Source organism: Abramis brama (genome assembly GCF_963993115.1).
Source record: "Abramis brama genome assembly, chromosome: 9".
NCBI lineage: Eukaryota > Metazoa > Chordata > Actinopteri > Cypriniformes > Leuciscidae > Abramis > Abramis brama.
This window is the reverse complement of record NC_139971.1, coordinates 35011435-35034571: the sequence shown is the minus strand read 5'-3', so window position 1 is coordinate 35034571 and position 23137 is coordinate 35011435. Positions and strand designations below refer to the sequence as shown.

Genomic DNA, 23137 nt, shown 5'->3' with positions numbered 1-23137 from the left:
ATTTGCTTAGTTTATATAGCCTAACATTTTATTCCTAAAAACACGGAGTTTCTTCTGGCTTTTGACAGTATTTTCTGATTTATGGAGTGATACCGTTGACTCTAATATGTCAACTAAATGAAACGTGAATTTTAAACCTGGCTTTAACCATGTGTTCAGATTTCTGTTCTGGAAAGTATGCAAATTAGTGCATATTTAATTAGATAATGCCCCATTGTATATTTAAACATTATTTTTCAGAAACTTTAATGTTAATATGCTGTGATTGGGGAAGTATGGTGATAGCCTATTAGTTTGATATATATATAACTTTATTAGTTCAAAAAAATGTACATGAGATTGTATTACCATTATTAAATATTTCCTGGTGCTGTCACACATGATTGTGTGTTGCAGGTTTCTGGTTAAACCTTTTCTTCCGAAAGACATGAGCTATTATTTTACCAATTCTTAAAGGGATTGGTCATCCAAAAATGAAAACTTCTGTTAAACTTCTGTCACTTGTGGTGTCTTGCCTTAAGGTAAGTTGCATTTTAAACTAACGTGAAAACTAAGTTGCACCAATTGTTTTATATACGGTTTAAATATCTGTAGATGCATTGCAGAGATAAAGCTCCACATCACATCTTGATGTCCTTATAAGGACAGCTATTTAATTTCACCTCTGGGTGGCGTCAGTGAGTAAGCACACAATAAACGTGACCTCACCTCACTCTTACCCTGAGTGTCCTCATTTGCCCTATCTCACGATTCAAATGATGTTATAAACCGACGTTGTAAAATTTGATGTAACTGGGTTTTTGAAGCGTCGCGCACACTTTGAAATCGATTATACTGTTCATTGAGTCAATAACCACAGTAGTTTTAATTAGCAACATAAGCGCTAATTTTTTTGTGTTCTAAATGTATTACGTTCAAGTAATATTAAAATAACGTCTGTGAATTATTTATAAAGTGCTTTCGGTTGTGAATACATAGAAACGTATCAGGAAAATAAACCTGGCTAAACGCTCAGTCGTCGATTGATAACAATGCGGTTTTACATTAAAAACATACTTAAGTGACACACTGGATTGGCGGGTTTGGTTGAATAGTCTCGCGCCAGACTCCTGCTAAAGATAGGATCCGTAGGCTAACGTTACTGCGCATATAAAAGAAAACGAAACCAAAGAGGGTTTTAGTTTCATTTCATACTGGACCGATGCGTTATGCCACCAGCGGTGAGTCCATTACATCTTATAAACATACAGAACATTTGTAAATGTTTCTTGTCGCGAGTAAGCACATTGTTGACTAACGTTGCCATCCATGTGGTTGACCTATAGTCTCCAGAATGACATGCGTCGTTTCCTGCAGGGCACTATATGCGCGAGCTGCTCTTTAAATAACAATTTATTATATTTTAGTTATTGATTACATAGACAGAAACCTTATAGCAAAACTTTTGAATGAGTTTCATATTACATACTTTGTATGCATATGGAGAAGATTATTTGGAATATCAGTGATAACATGAGTGCCACCCTGAAAGCATTTACTACAAATTTCCTACTGAACAATAATTTGTCTTGGTCTGTAGCATACAGACTATCTTTTGTTTATAACAAATCTGGAAAAGTTGCGTCTATACTGCGTCTATTTTTTTTAACTGTAACAATACACATGCTTTTAGCACTGCCAAACAAAGCCTCTGTTGTTAGACAACGTGGACTGCCATCACAGACCTCCTGTGCTTTGTCATGTTTTAGCCTATATATCAGCACTCAATGCCATTGCATTTATTGTGGTGAATAAGGTTTGTCATGTAAACTAAAACAATACAAATCAAAATGAAGTAATTTCTGTTTAATGAGTGATTTATCGCCAGCTAATGGATGAGGATGGAGAGGGAGGACTGGTCGGGGGGCTTCCTGGTGGCCCAGGAGGCCAGTGCACTGGTGGACTTGCTCTGCAAACAGGACAGTGGTGTTCTGGATCGGATCTTTGCCTTAGTGGAACCTAAGACAATGGATCAGCTACGGTCACTGACCAGCAACAGAGACCTTGTCTCAGCCACTGTGGATTACTTCAAAACGGCAGAACATACCATATGTAGACAGTTTCTCACCATCATATATCAGTACTGCGAAAACATTCCCTTTCTTCTTGAAACTACACTGGTATCCGTAGCAGAAAATACAATTGGTAAGTCTTTTTTTATTTTTATTGTACTGCAGGGTTTCCCCTACTCATACCATCAATTAATATTAAAGCATAATTTTGTTATTAATCATAATTTAATTTAACAACATATATCAGTTTATATAATATTTGTTCTATTATTTAATTTGAACACATATAAAAAAATAAAATAAATAAAAAATCTTTGAAGTGAAAGTGAAAGTGTCCTGAAGTTGTTTAAAGAAAGAAGCCTCGTTTAAAATAGGAATGTTATTGAATTCTGGGATATAATTATTCATACAGTTTTTTTTCCCCTATATTTTGAAGGAACAAACTTCAATCATACAAGTGAGAAAGATAATTCTTCACCATCACGAAAAGTGAAACGTCCACGACTAGGTATGTTATACTCTTTAAGGGACACACCCATTTGAATTTTGACTCATTGTGAAAGATATCTTGAATCGGCTTGAACAACATAACATTTACTTCAACTTGGATGACAGCAACCAATTGGCCATTCAACAAGAAGAATAAATCTCCCAGTGATTAATCTTGCAAATGATCAAAATAATAAAAAATAACATGCTAAACACATCACATTGAGCATTGACCTTGTTATTAATGTTCACATTGTGATCGACAGCATTATTATACAATCCCAAAGTATATGCACACTTAAACCACACTTAAAAATATATATATCACTGTCTTTTCAAAATATCAAACCAAATGGAATTTATTTTAAAGAAATAGTCAAAACACACTTTTCAAAGATGTTTGTTAGATGCAAACATGGTTAAGAAAACCAAAATTACAAAAGAAAACTGTTGCAACTGAAGAAAACACCCAAATAGAAAAACACCCGCAAATTAAGAAAACATCTTCAACAGTTTCACAACACATGTGTGCTCCAAATACTCACAACACAACCAAATACAGAAACGCGCTGCAAATAGCACAGACTACTGAAATGTTTCCAGGGGACCCCAATAAGTGACGAACCTGGCTGGGACGTGCTTACAGCTCAAAGTCTACTTTATTTTATTTTATTATTTCTTTTGATTTTTTTTTTTTACAAAACACACAGAGATGACATGTTTATGACATACAACTTTGTATACAATATACAACATTTAATAACAATATGTTCAATGTCATCAGAATACTAATGAGAAAAGAACAATGAGCTGAAAAAATAAATAAATAAATAAAAAAATATAGAGAAAAAGAACACGAGGGAAAGATGTTAATCTATACATCAGTTACATTGTACAAATGTTGTCATGTTATGTTTAAATAAGTTTCATAAGAAATGTTAGGTAATGCATGGTCCAAAGATGAGATGGAGGGCCCTATCTTGCACCCATAGCGCAATTGACTTTGTACACCGACGCATGTATCATTCCTATTTTGCACCCGTGCACAGCGGACTTTTCCCTCCACAGACGCACGTCGGTAAACTAGGAAATACACTTGCGCTCCCGGGGGCAGTTCAGCGCAAAGAGGAGGCGTGTTCCGGCGCAAACGTTCCCTGATGCTATTTTGCAGGTTTAGAAAATTCCGCCACCAATCAATGTAGCGTGTGCACAACGCGCATACACTTTAATTCTCTCATCTACACAGAAGCAGCAGTTTTCATTTTTGAAAATCATACATTATTACGATAGATAGATAGATAGATAGATAGATAGATAGGTAAATAGATAGATAGAGCTCGGTCTCCTCGGCTGTGAACCGCTCCTGGCGCGCACCTGGCAAATCCGCCGTTATAATAGCAATCTGCCATGGAACAAGCGCGCCTGCTCTTAAAGGGAATGTGAGATGTCGCTCTGATTGGTTTATTTCACATTACACCCAAACCACACCTATGAGTAATGAAGCTACTTCAGGCCAACCCATTTAAGATTTGCGTCGGGCGCAAGAGTCATTTATCCCGCCGGTATAATAGCAACAGCACCCAAGACCCGCCCACAAAGTTACTTGTGTTTCGCGCTTGATACTTGCGTTTCAGATCGTTAAAATAGGGCCTGGAAAGTTTTAAAGTTGAGACACTCACACACAGATATATAATGCACATTTTAAAAACTTTTTTTGTATAAAATGTATATTTATTTGCTACAGTTATGTTAACAGCTATATATAAGATATTTCTGGTAATAACAGTTATTCAGCTGATTGTCATGGGAACATCCCAGGTGAAAATAATGAGGAAATAATGTTGTCTTTCTTTGGTCCCTTCATCAAGTCCGTTCCAAACGGCTACTTAATGGCTGTAAAGTGGCCTACTCACTCCAAAGTCCCCACTTCAAGGGCTCTGCCGCCTGCCCTCCGAAGGGAGTAGGGCATAGGGATGCTCACGAGCAATAAGCATGTCCCAGCCGGGTTCGTTATTGGGGTCCCCAGGAAACGTTTCCTTTGTGGTCTTGTGCTATTTGCAGTGCGTTTCTGTATTTGGTTGTGTTGTGAACTTTTGCAGCGCGTATCTGTATTTGGTTGTGTTGTGAAACTGATTAAGATGTTTTCTTAATTTGTGGGTGTTTTTCTATTTGCATGTGTTTTCTTCAGTTGCAGCACGTTGAGCTCTCTAGGCCACCGTATTTTTGTATGAACAGCAAATTATATTTCATGGTAAATTTGCAATGTTTTGATTTTCTTACATAGATCATGTAAAGACATACACAGATGCTCTTAAATCCATGATACTGCAAAAACATGAGACAGTGACACAGGCTGTGTTAAAGGACATCAGTCTGAGTGACACATGGGTATATTTAAGACACAGGAACCCTCTTCGAGTGAAAGACAGGACCACCCAGCTTCAAGCGTCTCCGGACAGTCATGAAGGAGAAGAGTCAGAGCATAAAGTGTCTGTTGAGTCGCTTCTGAAAACCACCAGCAGGGTTGTCGTGCTGCTGGGCCAGGCTGGATCTGGTAAGACCCTGCTGGTGCACTGCCTCGGCCGTAGCTGGGCTGAAGGCTCCTTCCCGTCTATTCAGCTGCTGTTCCTGCTGGAGTTCCGGCAGCTCAATCTTATCTCACGAGATCTTTCCCTTAAAGATCTACTCTTTCTCTTCTATCCTGCTTGTGAGGATGATGAGGAAAGCGAAGCGGTGTTTGAATTCATCCTCTCCAACCCTGAGAAGGTCTGCTTCATATTCGATGGATATGATGAGTTTCGTGCCAAGCTTACAACTCCTAGAAAGCTTGAGAGCTTCATTGACCCAAACAAACCTCTGACAATGACAGATCTCCTCTCTGGACTGTGCAATCGTAAAATCCTTCCAGATTGCACAGTTTTTGTCACTTGTAGACCACGAGATGTGACAGACATGTTTGCGAGCCCTGGTTTCATAACCTGTGAGCTTCAGGGGTTTGACCGATTGGGTGTGAAGGAATACGCAGAGCACTACTTTCATGAAAAAGGAGATGAATTCAAAAAGAAGGCTGTAAACTTATTAATGGACAGCCGTCACCTCTTGTCAATGTCGCATGTACCTGGACTCTGTCATATCTGCTGTGTGTGTGTGGATCATCTGTTCTCCAGTGATGGAGCTGATCTACAGCTTCCAACGTCCTTAACTCAAATCTACATGCAAATCTTGTTGGCGTCCCTCAGACGCTTCAATGGAGGTGGGGTGTCTGGTAAACCTCTACTTGAGAGGTACAGAACTAAAATTGTTGAGATGAGCCAGTTGGCCCTCAAAGGACTGGAGGGAAGCACCATAGTCTTCATGGACAAAGAAGTGCCTCCAGAACTCCAGGATTTTGGCATCAAAAGCGGGATACTGTCTCGTGTCAAGCTGACGTGTGAGGATGGATCGTCAGGATATGGTTTCACCTTCATGCACCTTACAATGCTGGAGTTTCTCGCTGCTCTCTACCTCATGACCAGTCAGAACATAACAGAGAGTCAGCTTAAGAAGAAGCTTAACTTGAAAACCCGCTGGACCACCAAGACTGACCCAAAGTCTGTCTTTACAGACTCTCTCCATCTTTACGTATGTGGGCTTGCTGCAGAGGTTTGCACCTCCAGTTTGGTCCAGCTTCAAGTGGCCGAGGGAGCCAAGGCTTGGGTACAAAGGCGCCAAGCTGTCGTCCGTAATGTTTTGCAGGGTTTCGCTGGAAGTACCAGTCAAACAGGCCCCAAAATTGTGGAGCTGTGCCGATGCGCCCGTGAAACACAGGATTCTAAGCTGGCAAGAGCTGTTGGTTCGAGACCGCAGTTTGAACTTAGAAATATCAGGCTCAACGCAGTTGACATGGATTCTTTAGCATTTGTAACAGCAGCTGCTGATCAGAATGTATGTCTGGACTTTGGTGGCTGTTCAATTGACTTGGATTGTTTGGAAATCCTCCCTAGTTTCAAGAATGTGGATCGTCTCATGTGAGTTTTCATAAAATCCTCCTTTATGAACAAAATATTTATGTGTAGTAAATTGGAGTCCATATGGCATCTTTAAATACTGATGCATGAAATAGTGGTACCATATTGGTTATCAGCTGATAATTGGTTGTTATTTTATCTGTATCAGTTGATATTAGATGTATAATAAATTGGATATTTAATAAACTACAGAAATTCCCCATATTTTACATTTAGATTACCTTTGCTGTCATCTAATGCTCACTTAAGTTAATATTTAAAAACACTAATAATTTAACAAATGTTAAATGTAATTTTTACCAAATCTCAAAAAGAATATATATTTTTTCATACTGTACATTATAATGTTGTGATGCCTAAATTCACATTAATTTGAGTCATTTTAGCTTAAATTTTTTAATTAATTTAGACATAATAGTATAGATTTTCTAATATCAGAATTTTCTTTCTTGCACATGATATTGGTTCAGGTTGTAGTTTTTATTCTGAAACTGGTCATGCTGATATATTAAACTTTCAAATATATTTCTATCAAGTTTCCGTAGCCGGAAATACGATGACAGGTTTGCAGAGGCTTTGTGTGGTATCCTGTCTAAACTCCAGGCCTTGCGGCGATTAGAGTAAGTTTTTGATTCATCCGGTGTCTGTTGTGACCTTTATGCATTTTGTCATACTATTTCCTTGCAGTGTGTTTTGCACTGGTTTGTGTTTTTCCTCTGATTTACAGTTTTATCAGTGGAGGCCTCACTGATGTTGGAGCTGCAAAACTTGCCAGGGCTTTGGAGGACTGTCCCCACATCACACACCTGGAGTAATACCATTTGCTATGCCATGGGCTTCATAGATTGAAATTTAAAGCAATATAGTGATTTGGCCTGACATGTTTGTGTTCAAATATATTTCTGATAAACATAAGTTTTCGACTTATCTCTGAAATTGGAATGGACAAAAAGTTTACAGTAGGTGGTCTTGATGATCTGTCATGGACATCTGTCTTGTGTCAAACAGTGTGTTATGTTTATCTGCAGTGTTTGGAATAACGCCGTTTAAAAGAACGGCGTTAGGTAACGACGTTATTTTTTTAGTAACGGGGTAATCTAACTAATTACTTTTCCCGTCGTTACAACGCCGTTAACCTTACTGGACTTTAAAGTCGTTGCGTTACTATGCATTGATTGAATAAACTGTGCAATCCGAACGCACCCCTGGCTCGCACAGCTAGTGAGGAGGTGGGTTAATAACGAGTTAAGCGATTATGATTGGCTAAGGCAGAGTCATGCGTTTCATGGTAGCCAATCAGAGCCAGTGTTTTTACACACATGCCAGCACACGCGCCACAGAGGGAGAGAGAGAGAGAGAGAGAGAGAGAGACAGAGAGAGAGGCGCGGGCGCGATCGAAAAGGCACAAAGTGTTTACATTTGTGTGTGTGTGTGTATGTGCGTGCGTGCGTGCGTGTGTGTGAGGTGCGGACGCGATCGAACCCTATGGATCGAACAGTGGAAACATAAAAACATACTCCGTAATTTTGTTTATGGATATTCAAACTGCAAAGTGTTTAAGTTACTGCTAATTAAAATGTTAAGGAAAACAAATATAACGTTATTAATCTGAAATGTAGCAAATTAATTTTCAATTCATTCAGGTACAATTACCAAACATATCTCAAGGTCCTTTTGTCTTTTTATTAATTTAATTAATGAACTAATTATATAAAACTATTGTCAGTGCACTACAAATAAACTGGTTCTATGCCTTTACTTTATTAATAAAACTTTTAATAAAAAGTTGAGAGCGGTTGATTTAATTTGCTAGAGTTAAATGCACTTTATATGGTGTAACTGTTTACTTTTCTTACAAAGATAATGCTTGAAGTGCAGGATAAACCTCTTGCTGTCTGTCGACATGCAATAAATATCGAAAGTTATGCACAAACACCTGTCTGTTCTACTCATTTCAACTGACTTGTGAAAACTGCTAAAAAAAAATCCAAATTCTTTGACATATAGCAACTTTTTTTTAACAGTAACGCAAATAGTTACTTTCGCTGGTAACGAGTTACTTTTATTTTATAGTAATTCAGTTACTAACTCAGTTACTTTTTGGAACAAGTAGTGAGTAACTATAACTAATTACTTTTTTAAAGTAACGTTCCCAACACTGTTTATCTGACAGTGTCAGCGATAACTCCTTGAAAGATGAAGGTATAAGAGTGATTGCGGAAACACTATCCAGACTGCCCAACATCTGCTCTGTTTTGTAAGTAGTGTGTTTTCATTTCAAAAGCCTGATTGTACACAATATAGATATTTAGATATTCACGACAGTATTACTTATATTACGTCTGATACATTATTACACTTTTACTCAGGATGGGGAAAAACACCATCTCCACAGATGGAGTCCTCACACTCATTGAGAGGATGGCTGCCTGCACCTCTATTCGGGAAGTCCATGTTGAGTAAGTTGTTTTTTGTTGGCCTGTCTTATACATTTATAATGAAAATGGCAAATGAGAAACATTTTCCACACAATTTGGATTAGGGGTTCTCAACTGGTTTTGTTTAGGGGCCCGTGTTTTACAGTACATAAAGTTGTGTCCCATAAATATGTCCTTAAAATCTTAATATTAATGTACTTTAAAGTAAAACGCATATTAATCTCGCCATGTTTTGAACTGTATTTATTGTAGTCTTGGCCTTATTTTATTTTACCCTGTGTAGTTTTGTTCAGTTTTTGAAGATAATAGCACTTCACTTGATCTGTCTATTTGGGTCCATTTCATTGTCATGGGATGTTTTATTCTCTCTTATTGTATATAGGGGGAATAAAGAGATCAGTCTTTCCTTCTCACAAAGCTCTGACACAATATGGTGAGTGCTGATTGACAGATAGTCTCTAAATACGTGTTTGAACTATTTGAAGGGTCGGTAATACCCCAGAATACCCCCGTGTGTTTTATATTTCATATTTCATGTCTGGCACATGTTTTGTGGTTACTTTGTCTGTGCAATATGCACTTGGCTAGTTATTGCAGTGCAATGCACTATGGCCTGAAAGTGATAACGTTTGATAGGTGGTAAATGTTGTGCATCTTTTTTTTTTATTTGAGGGCAAGTCTATAGCTTTTACCCTGATGTTAAAAGTGCAGTATGTTATTTCTGAAAGTCGTTGCTGAACATTGTTGATATTTGAAATCAACCCAAACAAACACATCGCTCTATACATTGCTTTGCCGCCAGTGATATTCCTCTGAGATTTTCTCTTTTGTAATGTCTCTCAGCCATCTGTCTTTCAACAGTATTTCTTCAAATCTCCCTCTTGCTCGTTCTCTCTCCTCCACCGTCTCTCCTAATGCTGATTGACTACACGTTTGTTGTTGTGTTTGGTTGTGTCGGTCCGACCAACTTTCAAACAGCCTTTTTAAAATATCGCTTACCCCACCTTTAAAGTGCAGTCTGTAGTGACTGCACAGTTTGATGGCCACTGAAGGCATTTAAAAACACAATAAAAATGCATTTTTCTCACTTTTTCTTTCTTAGTGAAAACACAGACTTGAATAACACGGCAGAGACAAAGAATGTAAGGTAAGTGCTGATTCCTTTAAAAATCATATTCCTTCAGATAAAGGACAACAAATTAATCCTTAGTTACAAAGTCTAGATTTTAAACTTAACACTGAACTTTAGACTTAATGAGTTTAGACTTTATGGCTTCATTATATCATATAGAAGGAGCTGTGCTTTCATCTTGCTTTGTTTAATAATGTGGTGTGTGGTGTCTATAAAGTCCAAGTGTTCATCACTTGGCAACATTTCAGGAGAATTAGAGGATAGAGTCAGATAGTTTGTGGAAGAGGATAGGCTTGACAGAAATTATGCAATTTCAGGACAATCATATTGAAGACAGCAAACAAAAATGACAAATTTGATGCAAAATACTCATGAGAAACTGACTTGTTATATGCATTTATTTATTTATCAAAAAAAAAATGTAATCAGGAATAAAAAGTGAAAGGCCATTCACAGTATGTATTGATGATCATCTGCAATTTGATGTGCAAAAGTTTTCTTTATGATTTCTCCAACTCCCTCTTACAAGGTCACAGACATACGTTTATGGCATGCTGTTGTCCATTAGTGTCTTTTAGTTATTATTTTTTATTTAGCCTTTATTTAACCAGGAAACCATTTAACCATTCTCATTAAGATTAATATTCTCTTTCACAAGAGAGTCTTGGCTCAGATCTCTACTCTTGACTCCACCAAATAAGGCTTAATAAAAGGCTAATAAGTCTTGGCAGCACCTGAAATGGGTCATACCATTAACATTAGTACCTGAGAAGTTAAAGTAAATACGCCATAAAAACCCTGCTCATTAAACAACACCCATTTATTGCATGGAAGAGGCAAGAACATAACGTAAGTGATTAAAATTCATGTGCACAGATTAATTTCATTGTTTAATCACTTCTCTTAAACGTAATGCTGTTACACTGAATGTACAAAGCAAACTGTTTGCTGAAATAAGAATGTGCAGTTTATCTGTCAAGATGCACCTGAAATGTTTGTTACTATAGCAACAGTAGGGTCACAGAGCGTTTTAATTTTTAATATTAAAATAAAGTTATTTACAGCGTCTTAAGAGCGGGTGCTGCTTATGTCCCCACCAATGACAAAATCAAACCTACACCCTTGAGAAAGTGTACCACAATTTCTGCTGTGTCACTACCACTGTTTCATTGGGTTTATATTTTCCAAACCAAACATACTGAACTGACAGGAAGTAAATGTTTCTTGTAATTGTTTCCTTATAGGTTTAAACAGTGTAACATCACTGTTTCACATGTAGCCAGTCTGTGTAATAAACTCAAGGGCTTCCCCTTCATAACCCTTTTAGAGTAAGTATTAAAATTCACCATAAATCCCACCTTTTAAACTTCAGTGTACCTCATATCAGATTTAGTTCATACACCCACAATTCTTCTTGCAAGTACAGCACTGATGTTACATGTTTTCCTCATTTTTCAGTTTGTCGCACAACTCGCTGGGTAACAAGGGTCTAAAGAAGATTCTGGACCTTCTGCCTAAACTAGGGACAATTCAGGAGATCAAGTAGGCCTGTTTTTATCTGCAGCTTCCTTTGGTTTTGACAGATCCAGTGAGACACTTCCCCATTTACCATACTGCCAGTGCATTTCTGTTTTCAAAAGAGTATATATTTTGTTTTTGAACACACACAGTGTCAGTGAAAATGGTGTTGATATGGACGGGGTGGTGATGCTTGCTTCTGCCCTCTGTAACCAGAAGAGCCTGAGGAGAGTGAATGCAAGGTCAAGACCAGCACTGAGTTTTTGGTCATTTTTCTGCCTGTCTGAATGGCTGTTAAAATGCTAACACTGTGCTTTTTCTCACCAGTGGAAATGAAAAGAAAAAGCTGGTTCTTTGGTTTGACACCAGCAGAAGGTACGGAAACAGATGTGGCTGCAGACATTTTTGCTTAATATGTAAAGTATGTAATGTTGGTGTAGTATAACTAATGTGCTTTATTAATGCAGACATGCTTCAAGACAGCTGACCCCAAGTGAAAATGGGATACATGTGCATAAAAAACTCAGGTATATCTCTTAGTTTTGTTATATACATTGATTTAGCGATAATCAGTTAATTTATGTGTTTTTTGTCTTTCCAGTTTGACCCATTGTGATATCCAACCTGCCTACATGGCCAAGCTGTGTAAGCAGCTGGTTAAATGTGAAAACCTTTTGGAGATTGAGTGAGTAGCTCTAATGTCTGCTAATCTATAGTGTAGACAAAATACTTTTATATGGATCACCTACATTCTGCTTTTCCACATTTTATATTTGTGTTACAGGTTCTCCCATCTAAAATTATCAAATGAGTCCATTGAGAAGTTAATGCTGATCCTTCCTGAAATGTCTTCTCTTCATCTACTGAAGTAAGTGGCCGTAACAGTCTGGTTCCTGTAGCACAGCTGTATTTGACTTTATTCATCTAAGATTACTTTATTTTCCAGCTTAAGTCATGTTGACCTGTCTACAAATGGGGCTTTGTTATTGGTCAGATCTCTTGCTGACTGCCAGCGTGTCACGGCTGTAGAACTAAGGTGTCTTATTTATGTTCATATTTTTAGATATTAAAGTAGGGATTACCTTTCTTAAAACATGCTTTTAAAAACACTAATATTGATTATTTGAATATCTAAAGTTGGTTTTAACATGATTCTTAGACACCAGGCAGAAGCATTCATCAAATTTGTTCCTGAAAAAGCAGAGGCAGCAATTTGCAAGTAAGTAATGTCAGCTCACTATTGATGGCCATGTGATTATGACAAAAATTATACTTTTAAATTATTTAGAGTTAAATCAGGATGGTCACTAAACGGTCAAGTTCTTCTTAGCAGCATGACACACCCTTTAAAATTACTGAAGCTCTCAAACACTTCAGTTCAGCGCATGTAGTGAGTTCTGCCTTCTTGTGAAAACTCTATGAAGTGGTTTATACTTACTGTATAAATAATTTATTCACCTTGCTGGCTATAATGAGAGCATTCGTTAGAGTTCAGAACTCAGTCAGTGATCTCACGCTATCAGAACTCGCATTTGAGTGGTATTGAGCGGATTTCTTCTGTGCCAGTGAGTAATTTAATGGACTTTAGAAATAAAAAAACAAATACATTTTTTAAAACATAACAAAATGACCAAAACTTAAATATAAAAATATTAAATATAAAAATAAAAGCAATTTGAAAATAGAAATAAAAACTATAATAGTATATAAATAATATTAAAATAACACTGCTTTTGATGCAATACATCTTAAACTGAATGCTGAATCACTATAATAGATTTGGCACCTTTGGAAACAGGAGGTTTTGACTCTTTCTCTGATGTTTACAGGCTCACAGAGTATAAACTGAGCAAAACCAATGTCGAGAAGCTCTCAAGGATACTGGAGAACTGTCCTCGCCTGTCTGAACTAGTGTAAGTATTCCTCTGTTCTTTTACCACTGTTTTCTCATCCTATTAGAAGTCGGTACATTTTACTGTTGTGCAAACAAATTTTTATTTCTTTCCCCATTGTAGCTTGTCTCATAACCTTCTCCAAGATGAAGGGGTGAAATGTTTCGTTGATTATTTGCCCAAACTAAAGATCTCAAGCTCAGTGAGGTAAGAGTTTAGTCACAGCCTGTCTTCACTAACATTTGTTGCTTGTAATTGACATTATGGGTTAATTTACCACATAAAGTTTACTTACTGTACTCCCACACAGCATCAGTGGCAACCGAATGACTCAAGTAGGTGCGCTGGATCTGGTCAACTCAATGAATACCTGTGAAAAAGTTGTTGCTGTTGAAATCAGGTAATGACTAATGCACTAACATTGCCATTTGTTGCTCACTTTTCATTGACATGAACAATGATTGGTTTACAGAAAAGTTTTTTTTTCCCAGTTATTCTCAGAAGTTTTTTAGCTACTGTATATGCTTTTCTCTTCTTTAGTCTTGGAGTGGAAGATCAGTCTTTGATTCATTTTGTGCAGGAACATGTCAACGGCAAGACTCTTAGGTAATTTCCCAAAATGCACGTGAGGCATCACAATCGAAAGACAATCAAATGGTCACGAGGATAATAGGTTTATTCAAGTCAAAAGTGAAAGTGGTTTGGTGTTTAGCTTCCTCTTACAGTTGTCTTACACACAGGCTAAGGGAGTGCAGTTTTGATGTCATACACCTGGAGAAGCTTGTGGAAATCCTGAAAGGATGCCCTAGGCTACTTACATTAGAGTGAGTATTTGACCACAGTTACATTACAAGTGTTTTGTGCACACTTCATAACTTCTAAAACTCAGAAGGGTGAATTGAGTAGGGTAGGGTTGATTGGGACAAGTTTTCCAAGTCACCTCAATGGCAAAAAGTCACCCTGAAGTCACCCCTTTCTTTATTGTCCTCTCAGAAAAATGCTGTACCTCATAGAAACATTATATTGTTCCTCTCTTTCTTTAGATTGTCTTCTAATTCACTGCAGAGTCAAGACTTTTTACTGGACAGCCTGGCTAAGCTCTCCACAATCCATACTGTGAAGTAAGGTTTTAACAAGGATTGATCTCACAGATAAATGATGACATATCGCTTTCGACAGTTGCATGGATTTTTTTATAATAATTTGGATAGCTGGCATATTAATACAGATTTTTAATGCACATTTTTCTATTCCTCTCAGATTAAGAAATAATGGCCTGATTTCTGAGCAAATAGAGTATTTTGTCAAACAGTTCAGTAGATGTCACCAACACAGAGACATCAGGTAAGAACAGAACAAAACATCTGTTTATTTAAGGGTGTTTCATGATTTGAGATGTGATGGAAATTTTGGTGGATGTGTGGGGAAGAAAGTCTGAATTTTCTTGTGATACATGTATATATTAAGAGTTTATTTTCCAAAAGTGCCCTAAGAAACAACAAAATTAGTTTATTTCTGTGATTAGTTGCTATTTTTATATAGCAGATACAATGTGAGGATAATGATGTGTTTGGGATGTTTGCATTAGGATTGAAGAGCCGTGGCTGACAGGAAATGCTGTTATCAGTCTCATTGCCAAATGTCTGAATCTGCAGCCACACATCAGGGAGATCAGGTGCGGTCCTGAAACAGTCACCTACAAGCCACACACACACACAGACACACAAATCATTACAGAGTGGTTTCCTGTGTGGTGACGTGACCCTCATTTCATCCTAAACTAGACCCCACTCGCACGTTCATGTTCAATGGCACAACAAATTTTAACTTACATATATCCATTTGCAAATGATACTAACTTACTAATGTATTATATGATTATGTAAAAAGTATAGTACTAAATATTTCTTATGAATCATCCCAAAGAGATTAAAAAACATCTTTTACCCAACATATGCAGGGTCAACTGTGCTTCCATAAACATGATTACAGAGGCCAATTCCAGTCCCAGCTCCACTTCTATGTAAGCTTCATAACTCACTATAATTTTTACATTCATAGACAACGTGCTGTAAATATTGTCTAAAAATGGTTTATAATGTTATATATGCAAAGTTAATTTGGCCTGTTTTTTTCTGACAGAGTTAATCCTGAAAATGTCAAACCTGCTCTGCAGTCCATCAGGTGTGTTGGCTTTTTGTTTGGTTGTTGGATGTTTTATGCTTTTCTTTAATTGCATTTTAATATGATATTCTGTGCATTTGATGTACAACAACACTTTTGTCACATTCTTTAGCTTTGAGGGCTGTGACATAGAAGGACAGCATCTCACTCCTCTGACACTTCCCATCCAGAAATGTCTTGCCTTGCAGGATTTAAAGTAAGTCAATGAGAGTTTATGCTGATTTTGGTGTATTCAATGTCTTTTTTTCTTAGTTTGCATCCTGCTCACTTCATTTTGTGTCCAGGTTTTCTCAGTTTAAAGTGGACCGAAAAGGCACAGAGTTTTTTTCTGCAGTCATTCCGTCCTTACTGAATCTCAGGAACCTCACGTAAGTGTTTCATAAGTAAATACAATAAACAGATAGTCATCTTTATTTTATATGTATGGGTGTTTTTATTAAACATTTAGATACTTTTTATAGAATGTCTAACAGTGGATATATACATGCATCACAGGACATGTTTTTGTTGCTGGGGCTATTCTTTAGCATCTGTATATCCTAAATACACACAATTAAATAATTTTTATATTTGCATAATTTGACTAAATTAAAGCTATTTAAAAAATATTTTGCTCAGAAATAATATTTTATTTGATTTCTCTTTATTTCTTCATCATCATGTGTCTCATATTTCTTTCTCAAGTACACTAACTTCTGAGAAAAATGTATTAGTCATGTAATTCCCCAGTTCTTGATGTGATCATTCTCTTGCTCAATGTGTGATGTTTTCATTGGTTTATTCATGTCCAATTTATGTCCAAGTTCATGTTCAGGTCCATGTTTAAGTCTATGTCCACATTTCTTTTCTAGTCATGTTTTTAGTTAAGTTTTTAAGCCTATGTTTTGTATTTTGTTACCAATAAACTGCACCTCTTCCTTTCAACTTGCCTCCAGTGGATATATGTTACCGAAAGCTAGATGGAACATGAGGGGTATAAATACATATAGACTAATCGCATAACAATGAATACATGGAAGTAATAAAAAAATGAGCCAGTGACTAAACAGAACAGAGAAATACATGACTAGAATAAACCAAAAGGTGTGTTCAACTTGAAGCGGCGCTGCGCAGACCGATCGGTGTATGACATCAAAGTACAGCGGGAGCGATTACAGAGCAGAAGGCTTTGTATGCTCTCGAATCGCTCTTGCGATACATTGATGTCATACACCGATCGGTCTGCGCAGCGCCGCTTCAAGTACACACTTCTAATGAAAACATAACACATAGAGCAAGAGAAGCACATGACATGGTGACATAAGGAACTGGGGAATTACATGACTAAACTAGGCAAAAATAACAAAAGACAATACAAAATGAAAGACATGAGATTTGAGATTCCCAAAACCAACGTGAAAATTCCTAAAATCAAATGTGATGCACTATGGCCTGGTTTCAAAGACAAGGTTTAGATTAAACCAGGGCTAGGCCTTGGGATTAGGACATTTAAGTAGCTTTATAAACATGCCTTAGAAGAAGAAAAAATGGCACTGGCATATTTTAAGATGTGTCTGTACAAGTTGCTTTTTTAGCTCAAACATGCATTTTAGTCTGGGACTAGGCTTAAGCCTTGTCTGTGAAACCGGGCATATAAATGTTAAAATCATTTTGAATTCATTTATTCTTTGTTTAGATGGTCATACTTTAAAACATTGTATGTAATTTTACATAAATAAGACAAGAATCAACTTAAAGATGTTGAAGAAACACCCTATTTGTAACACTCTTGGTGTTATTATAAGTAGCTACTGTATACTTTACAGTCTTGATTTGAAAGCAGCAACTGAGGATGATTTGGAAACTCTTGCTGAAGCATTACCAAACACTCCACTGTTTGAGAGTCTGAGGTTTGTTGTCTTTCTTATTACTCTTATTCAAGTAAAGTTTAACCTTGCACATGGGGAAAATGGTCTTTACAGGGAAAAGTATGTGTAATTTAATTATATGAGCTTATTTACATTTTCCTTCCTGTATGTCTTTTAGTTTGTCCCAGCTTGTTTTAGGTGACCGTGGAGCTGCAATATTAGGGAGAGCTCTTCAAAGTGTGCCAAATCTGAAATCATTTAAGTAAGTGTCAGATTTCTTCATTATTTCTTATCGCAACAGAGTGCAGCATTGCTGATTGGCTGATATGTTTTTGTCCAGTCTGTCCCAGTGCTCCGGCTGGACACCAGCTCGAGGGCGTGACCTGGTCAAAGGACTGGTCAATTGCGTCTCACTGGCAGAGATACGGTAATGCATGTTGTAGTGTCCACTTTTCAAACACCAAACTCTGTAATACATTCACTGTCATTGACAGGTTATACCATATTTAATACTATGTTTTCAATTATAGACTGGACTCTTTGGTACTTGATGAGGAGGGTATAACCATCTTAGCGCAAGGCTTCAGCCATTTGGACTCCCTTCGAAGGCTCAGGTTAGGCTTGTAGTGTTCATTGAATATTTAGCAAACACTCAATAAGCAGGTATACTCTCCCAGAAACCCATCTTTTTATTTAATGTCTAATCTGGTTGTTTGCTCTCCTTAGCTTGAACAACATTAGAGTGGTGACATCAGAGACGTTTGTGAATGGCACTGGCATACTCTGTCTACTTGCCTCGTTTAAGGGGTTTAGACAGATGGAAGAGATTGAGTAAGTATTGTGGTCTGTAAAAGCACATGCACACAAATGCTAACAGCATTTGCTAATATGTAAAAAAATAATTAATGCTATTTACAGGTTGGAAAGTTGGCGAATGGGAGATGGTGGTACTTTTGAGCTTGTGAAATACATTTCTTCATGGACCAAACTACTAAAACTGAGGTATGGCAACTGCATTGAGTATGAGATTCAGATTATTCCTCAGCTGAGAGAACAATTTATAAAGCTTTTGATAGAGTGCCCTCTAGTGGACACAATAAATATGGTGGAAATTTACACTAACTTGTGTTTATTTAAAATGTACACTACTGTTCAATAGTTTCTGGTCAGTAAGATTTTTTTTTATAAAGAAATTAATACTTTTATTCAGCAGGGTTGCATTAAATGGATCAGATTTTTACAAAAAAATATTTCTATTCATCAAAGAATCCATAAGAAATGGTTCTTATCACCAAATCAGTATGTAAAAATGATTTTGAATGATCATGTGACACTGAAGACTGGAGTAATGATGCTGAAAATTCAGCTTTGCATCACAGGAATAAATTACATATTAAAAGGTATTGACATACAAAACAATTTAAATTGTAATAATATTTCACAATATTACTTTTTACTTGTTTACAAACCAGTTTTTACTGTGTTTTTGATCAATGAGCATAAGAGACTTCTTTCAAAACCATTAAAAAAAACATACTGACCCCAAACATTTGAGCTTTAGTGTTATTGTCTCGAGTTGTTATTACAGTCATCTGAAACATTGCATCATTATTAATGTTCCTCGAAATTTATAGTTTTTTACTGATTACATTTCTGCAGTCTGTCAGAGAACAGTATAAGTGACCAGGCTGGAGAGAAGCTACTGACGGCTCTATCCCATTGCAGAGCTCTTCAGAAACTACAGTAAAGCATTTACTTAATTTAATTAATGTGTGATATTGCTTGCAAAATCAGTAGCTGACCATTCTTCATTATTTTGTTTTCACAGGCTGTCCAAAAACAAGCTTGGTCAGGCCAGTGCTGCTAAACTATCTCAAGTCCTTCCGTTACTGCATCAGCTTTCAGAACTCAAGTAAGTCATGCATTTTGCGGTCTGCATAGTAAATAATGACAGAATTTTTGTTTTAGATTAAACTATTGCTTTAAAAAGATGTTAGCGATGGTGATTTTTTTTTAGTTTGTCAGAGAATCAGTTTGACCCACAAGGATCCAAGGCTCTTTGTGAAGGTCTCATAAGCATGAAGGCACTGAAAATACTACAGTAAGACACTAAATACTTTACAGAGCCAAAATTTACATACTTTTAATTCATTTTTTTTTTCAACAAGGATGCATTAAGTTGATCAAAAGTGACAGTATTTTTTTTTACAATGTTACAAAGGATTTATATTTCAAATAAATGCTGAATCTTTTAAAATCTTTTAAAAATTCTATTAATCAAAGAATTAAAAAAAAAGGTATCATGCTTTCCACAAAAATATTAAGCAGATTTCAACATTGATAATAATAAGAAATGTTTCTTGAGCAGCAAATCAGCGTATCAGAATGATTTCTGAAAGATCATGTGACACTGAAGACTGGAGAAATTTTAGCTTTGCATCACATGAACAAATTACATTTTACAATTACATAAAATATATTAAAATAGAAAACAGTTATTTTAATTTGTAACAATATTTCATTTTAACGTTTTACTGTATTTTTATTTAAATAAATGCATCCTTGGTTAGTATAAGAGACTTGTTTCAAAAACATTACAACATTTTACCGACCCTAAACTTTTGAACGGTATATAACCTGATTTGGTTATTGTATACTGCTGCATACTGTAAACCAGTGTAACAACTTGTCTCTCAGTTTGACTTCATTTGGGAGTTCAGATCTGGTTGATGTGGCATCATCCCTCAAACACTGTCCATCCATTGAAGATGTCAGGTGGGATCAGATATTTCAAACTTCTTTAAATGCTGTAGTTTGACTCATAAATGCATGGACCCACACATTTAATTAAAACTGCCCTTAGTTTATAAAGTCATTGTCTTTTTCAGCTTGTCATGGAATGGATGTGGTGACAGTCTTGCATCGACACTGGCTAAGATTCTGCCCCTGTGTACAAAGCTGAAAAGACTTGAGTAAGTTACATGGTGCTTGAAGTAAAAGTTTACCTTTTCGCCTGATTACATGTTGGATTTACAGTATGCTGATGTTATTAAAAACGAATAATTGCAGCCTGGAGGCCAATAAAATAACCACGACTGGAGCCACAACGATAGCCAAATGCCTCCCATCATGCCCCTCCATTGAAGTAATAAGGTATGACTAGCATATACACACTTGATCGGACAATTCTAGCTTGCATGATTAATAAGAATCAACTAGTCGAACTGCTTGACATGCACATAAAAAGCTGAGCTTCTCTACATTTGTCACTTTATACAGACTCTGGAGGAATCCAATTGTCAAAGAGGATGAGAATCTAAAAGATCCGAGGCTGAACTTTTCATCAGTTTAATCACTTGTTTTCTTTTTTCTCTTTCCTTTTTTCATATTGTAAATAAAATTGGTGTAGTGCTATTAGTAGTTCTAACTTTAAAATTATTTAATTGGAGAACACATTACCTCATTAGAGCAATTCATTACACCATTACAATAGTGCACTTCTCAGCTGTTCAGGGACTGGAATCTTTGAATGCCTATCTAATGCAAACAATAGGCTCTGATCAGTTAAGAAAAAGAGCAGGTGACATGCTGTGCCCCCCCAACCAAAAAAAAGCACAATTAACTTACATTTAGAAGAGATGTAAATTTGCTATGGCTTTTCTAAACTGCAACAATTAGAAATAATGAAAATGTGACTAATTAGCCAGTCGTAGCACAATGAAGTAGGCAGCTCTATTGTGAAGTTTAGCACAGTCATGCTGTTTGCTGATACACCGAATTAAGGTATCTTGAAGCTCAGAGCCTGTCCTCCATTAGGGGCATTCATGCACTGATCCACCCTGAACTCCACCATGTTGTGTTCTCCTTTAAATTACGTATTTATGTCTGGCTTTTATCTAGAGAAACATTTCTTGTTATTTGTAAAGTGCTTTACTCAACTTGTAAAGCTGAACTCCATCCTCTCTAGTACCTGCACTGAACAATTATTGATCCTATTCATGTTTTTTTTTAAATGTTTTTTATGTGTACTGAAATTATAAATAAAGGTTATTCTTCATAAAATTCATATTTTGGACAATAGCTTTTCTGTTATTTAATCAGATCTCGAAATAGAATGTAGATAATAGAGTGTCTTCGAGTATTATTATTGTTATATGATTATAATATATTACAAAATGGCAGGAAGGTTGCAGGTAATCTTATTTATAAGAGAAAATATTTTAAAAATTGCACAATAAATACTATATTCCTGCAATATCAGAGGAATCAGGACTGCAGTTCTAGGACCACAGCGCCACTAGCCAATTCTACACCAACAGAGACATGATTCACACTTCAAACAAACAAATGCAAAGACTAGACCCATTGGAAATAATTAATTTTGTATGATCTTTCTAGCTTATTTTTAACGTAAGAGCAAGTGTGACCATTTTAAAATTGAATGTGCGAGGCTCTCATTGTCAGCAGTCTCCAGTTATTATTTAGCTGTGCAAAAACACAGCTAAATAATAAAAGTCCATTGTGCTGTTGGATGTTGTAAACTGGTATTTGTTTTCAAATTATTTTAATTCATTCATTCATTTATTTTAATTTTAATTGACTAATAAACACTAGTTTGTTGAGCAGTTGTTTTACCATTTACTGCACTTTTAAGTGCGTCACACATCAGATGTGAAGCGCCACGCTGCGGCTAATGAATTGAAGTCTCGTACATGCACAGAAAATAGTCTTTCTTTCCAAGAAAACTGAATTTAAAAACAGAATATAGTTCATATATAGAAACATATTAGGTTAAATATTTCAAGAGGGTTACCAACGGGTATGTTTAGGGTTAGGACCATTGTTGTGTAAGTTACTCTAAAAAAGTAATTAATTACTAGCTACTAATTACATCTTCAACTGTGTAATTAGATTACTGTACGGATTTGATTACTTATTACTAATTACTTTCCAAATCCCATATCAACCTCAACCAGTTGAACAATACAAGGATAGACACGTAATAAACTTTCTTTCAGATTGATTCTTTCAAATAAACAATATACAATTGCATAAATTATTCTTGAACTGACCAAAGTATTTAAAGGGAGAAGGTTATATTAAAAACATACATTTTAACATTTTGATGTTAAACCCACTATTGTTTTATATAGAATTGTTCTATAATCTATACAGTATTAATGCTATTACATCAGAAGTAACTATAATTAAATTTCAGAAAAATTTAGAGTAATCCCTTACTTTATGGGACAAGTAATTAGATTACAGTGATTAGATTACTTAGTAATTAATTACACCCGTCACTGGTTAGGACAATATATCAATTAAATTTGTACAATTAAACAACTAAATCATCCTTGAAAATAATTAAATAAATACAGAACTGAATAGTAAGTGCTATAAAATAGTATAAACTGCTAAATCATACAAAAAACTAGGGTCTACCGTTCTCAAAAATTGGGCCCTAGTCAATCTTGTTTTGCACACTGCAGTTTTACAGCTAGATGGCAGTAAAGCAACACTAGTAAATAAGGATGCGGACCGCAAGTCTCTTTGAATGTTTTATCAGGAAATACAGT

At 36.2% G+C, this 23137-nt stretch overlaps 1 protein-coding gene across 1 annotated transcript; it reads left to right on the top strand.

Annotated features, from left to right (window-relative positions):
• Positions 1-1079: 1079 nt before the first annotated feature.
• nlrc5 (NLR family, CARD domain containing 5) lies at positions 1080-21154 on the top strand. Its single transcript, XM_084125085.1, has 44 exons — positions 1080-1220; positions 1868-2184; positions 2488-2559; positions 4825-6547; positions 7084-7167; positions 7275-7358; positions 8721-8804; positions 8917-9006; positions 9368-9418; positions 10088-10132; positions 11362-11445; positions 11576-11659; positions 11788-11877; positions 11963-12010; positions 12103-12162; positions 12237-12320; positions 12420-12503; positions 12582-12671; positions 12795-12854; positions 13465-13548; positions 13651-13734; positions 13838-13927; positions 14068-14133; positions 14268-14351; positions 14571-14648; positions 14788-14871; positions 15116-15202; positions 15488-15550; positions 15670-15711; positions 15824-15907; positions 15996-16079; positions 17517-17600; positions 17737-17820; positions 17899-17985; positions 18089-18172; positions 18285-18389; positions 18477-18560; positions 19218-19301; positions 19387-19470; positions 19576-19659; positions 20256-20333; positions 20447-20530; positions 20628-20711; positions 20838-21154. The coding sequence occupies exons 2-44, from the start codon at positions 1875-1877 to the stop codon at positions 20908-20910; spliced, it is 5256 nt and encodes a 1751-aa protein (XP_083981211.1). The 5' UTR covers positions 1080-1220; positions 1868-1874; the 3' UTR covers positions 20911-21154.
• The last annotated feature ends 1983 nt before the right edge of the window (positions 21155-23137 follow it).

Excerpts from the sequence above, each read along its gene's own strand:
- nlrc5 (XM_084125085.1), top strand. The coding sequence starts at position 1,875 with ATGAGGATGGAGAGGGAGGACTGGTCGGGGGGCTTCCTGGTGGCCCAG. Across the intron at positions 2,185-2,487 it reads CGTAGCAGAAAATACAATTG|GAACAAACTTCAATCATACA; the intron begins GTAAGTCTTTTT and ends TATATTTTGAAG. Across the intron at positions 12,855-13,464 it reads GCAGAGGCAGCAATTTGCAA|GCTCACAGAGTATAAACTGA; the intron begins GTAAGTAATGTC and ends TGATGTTTACAG.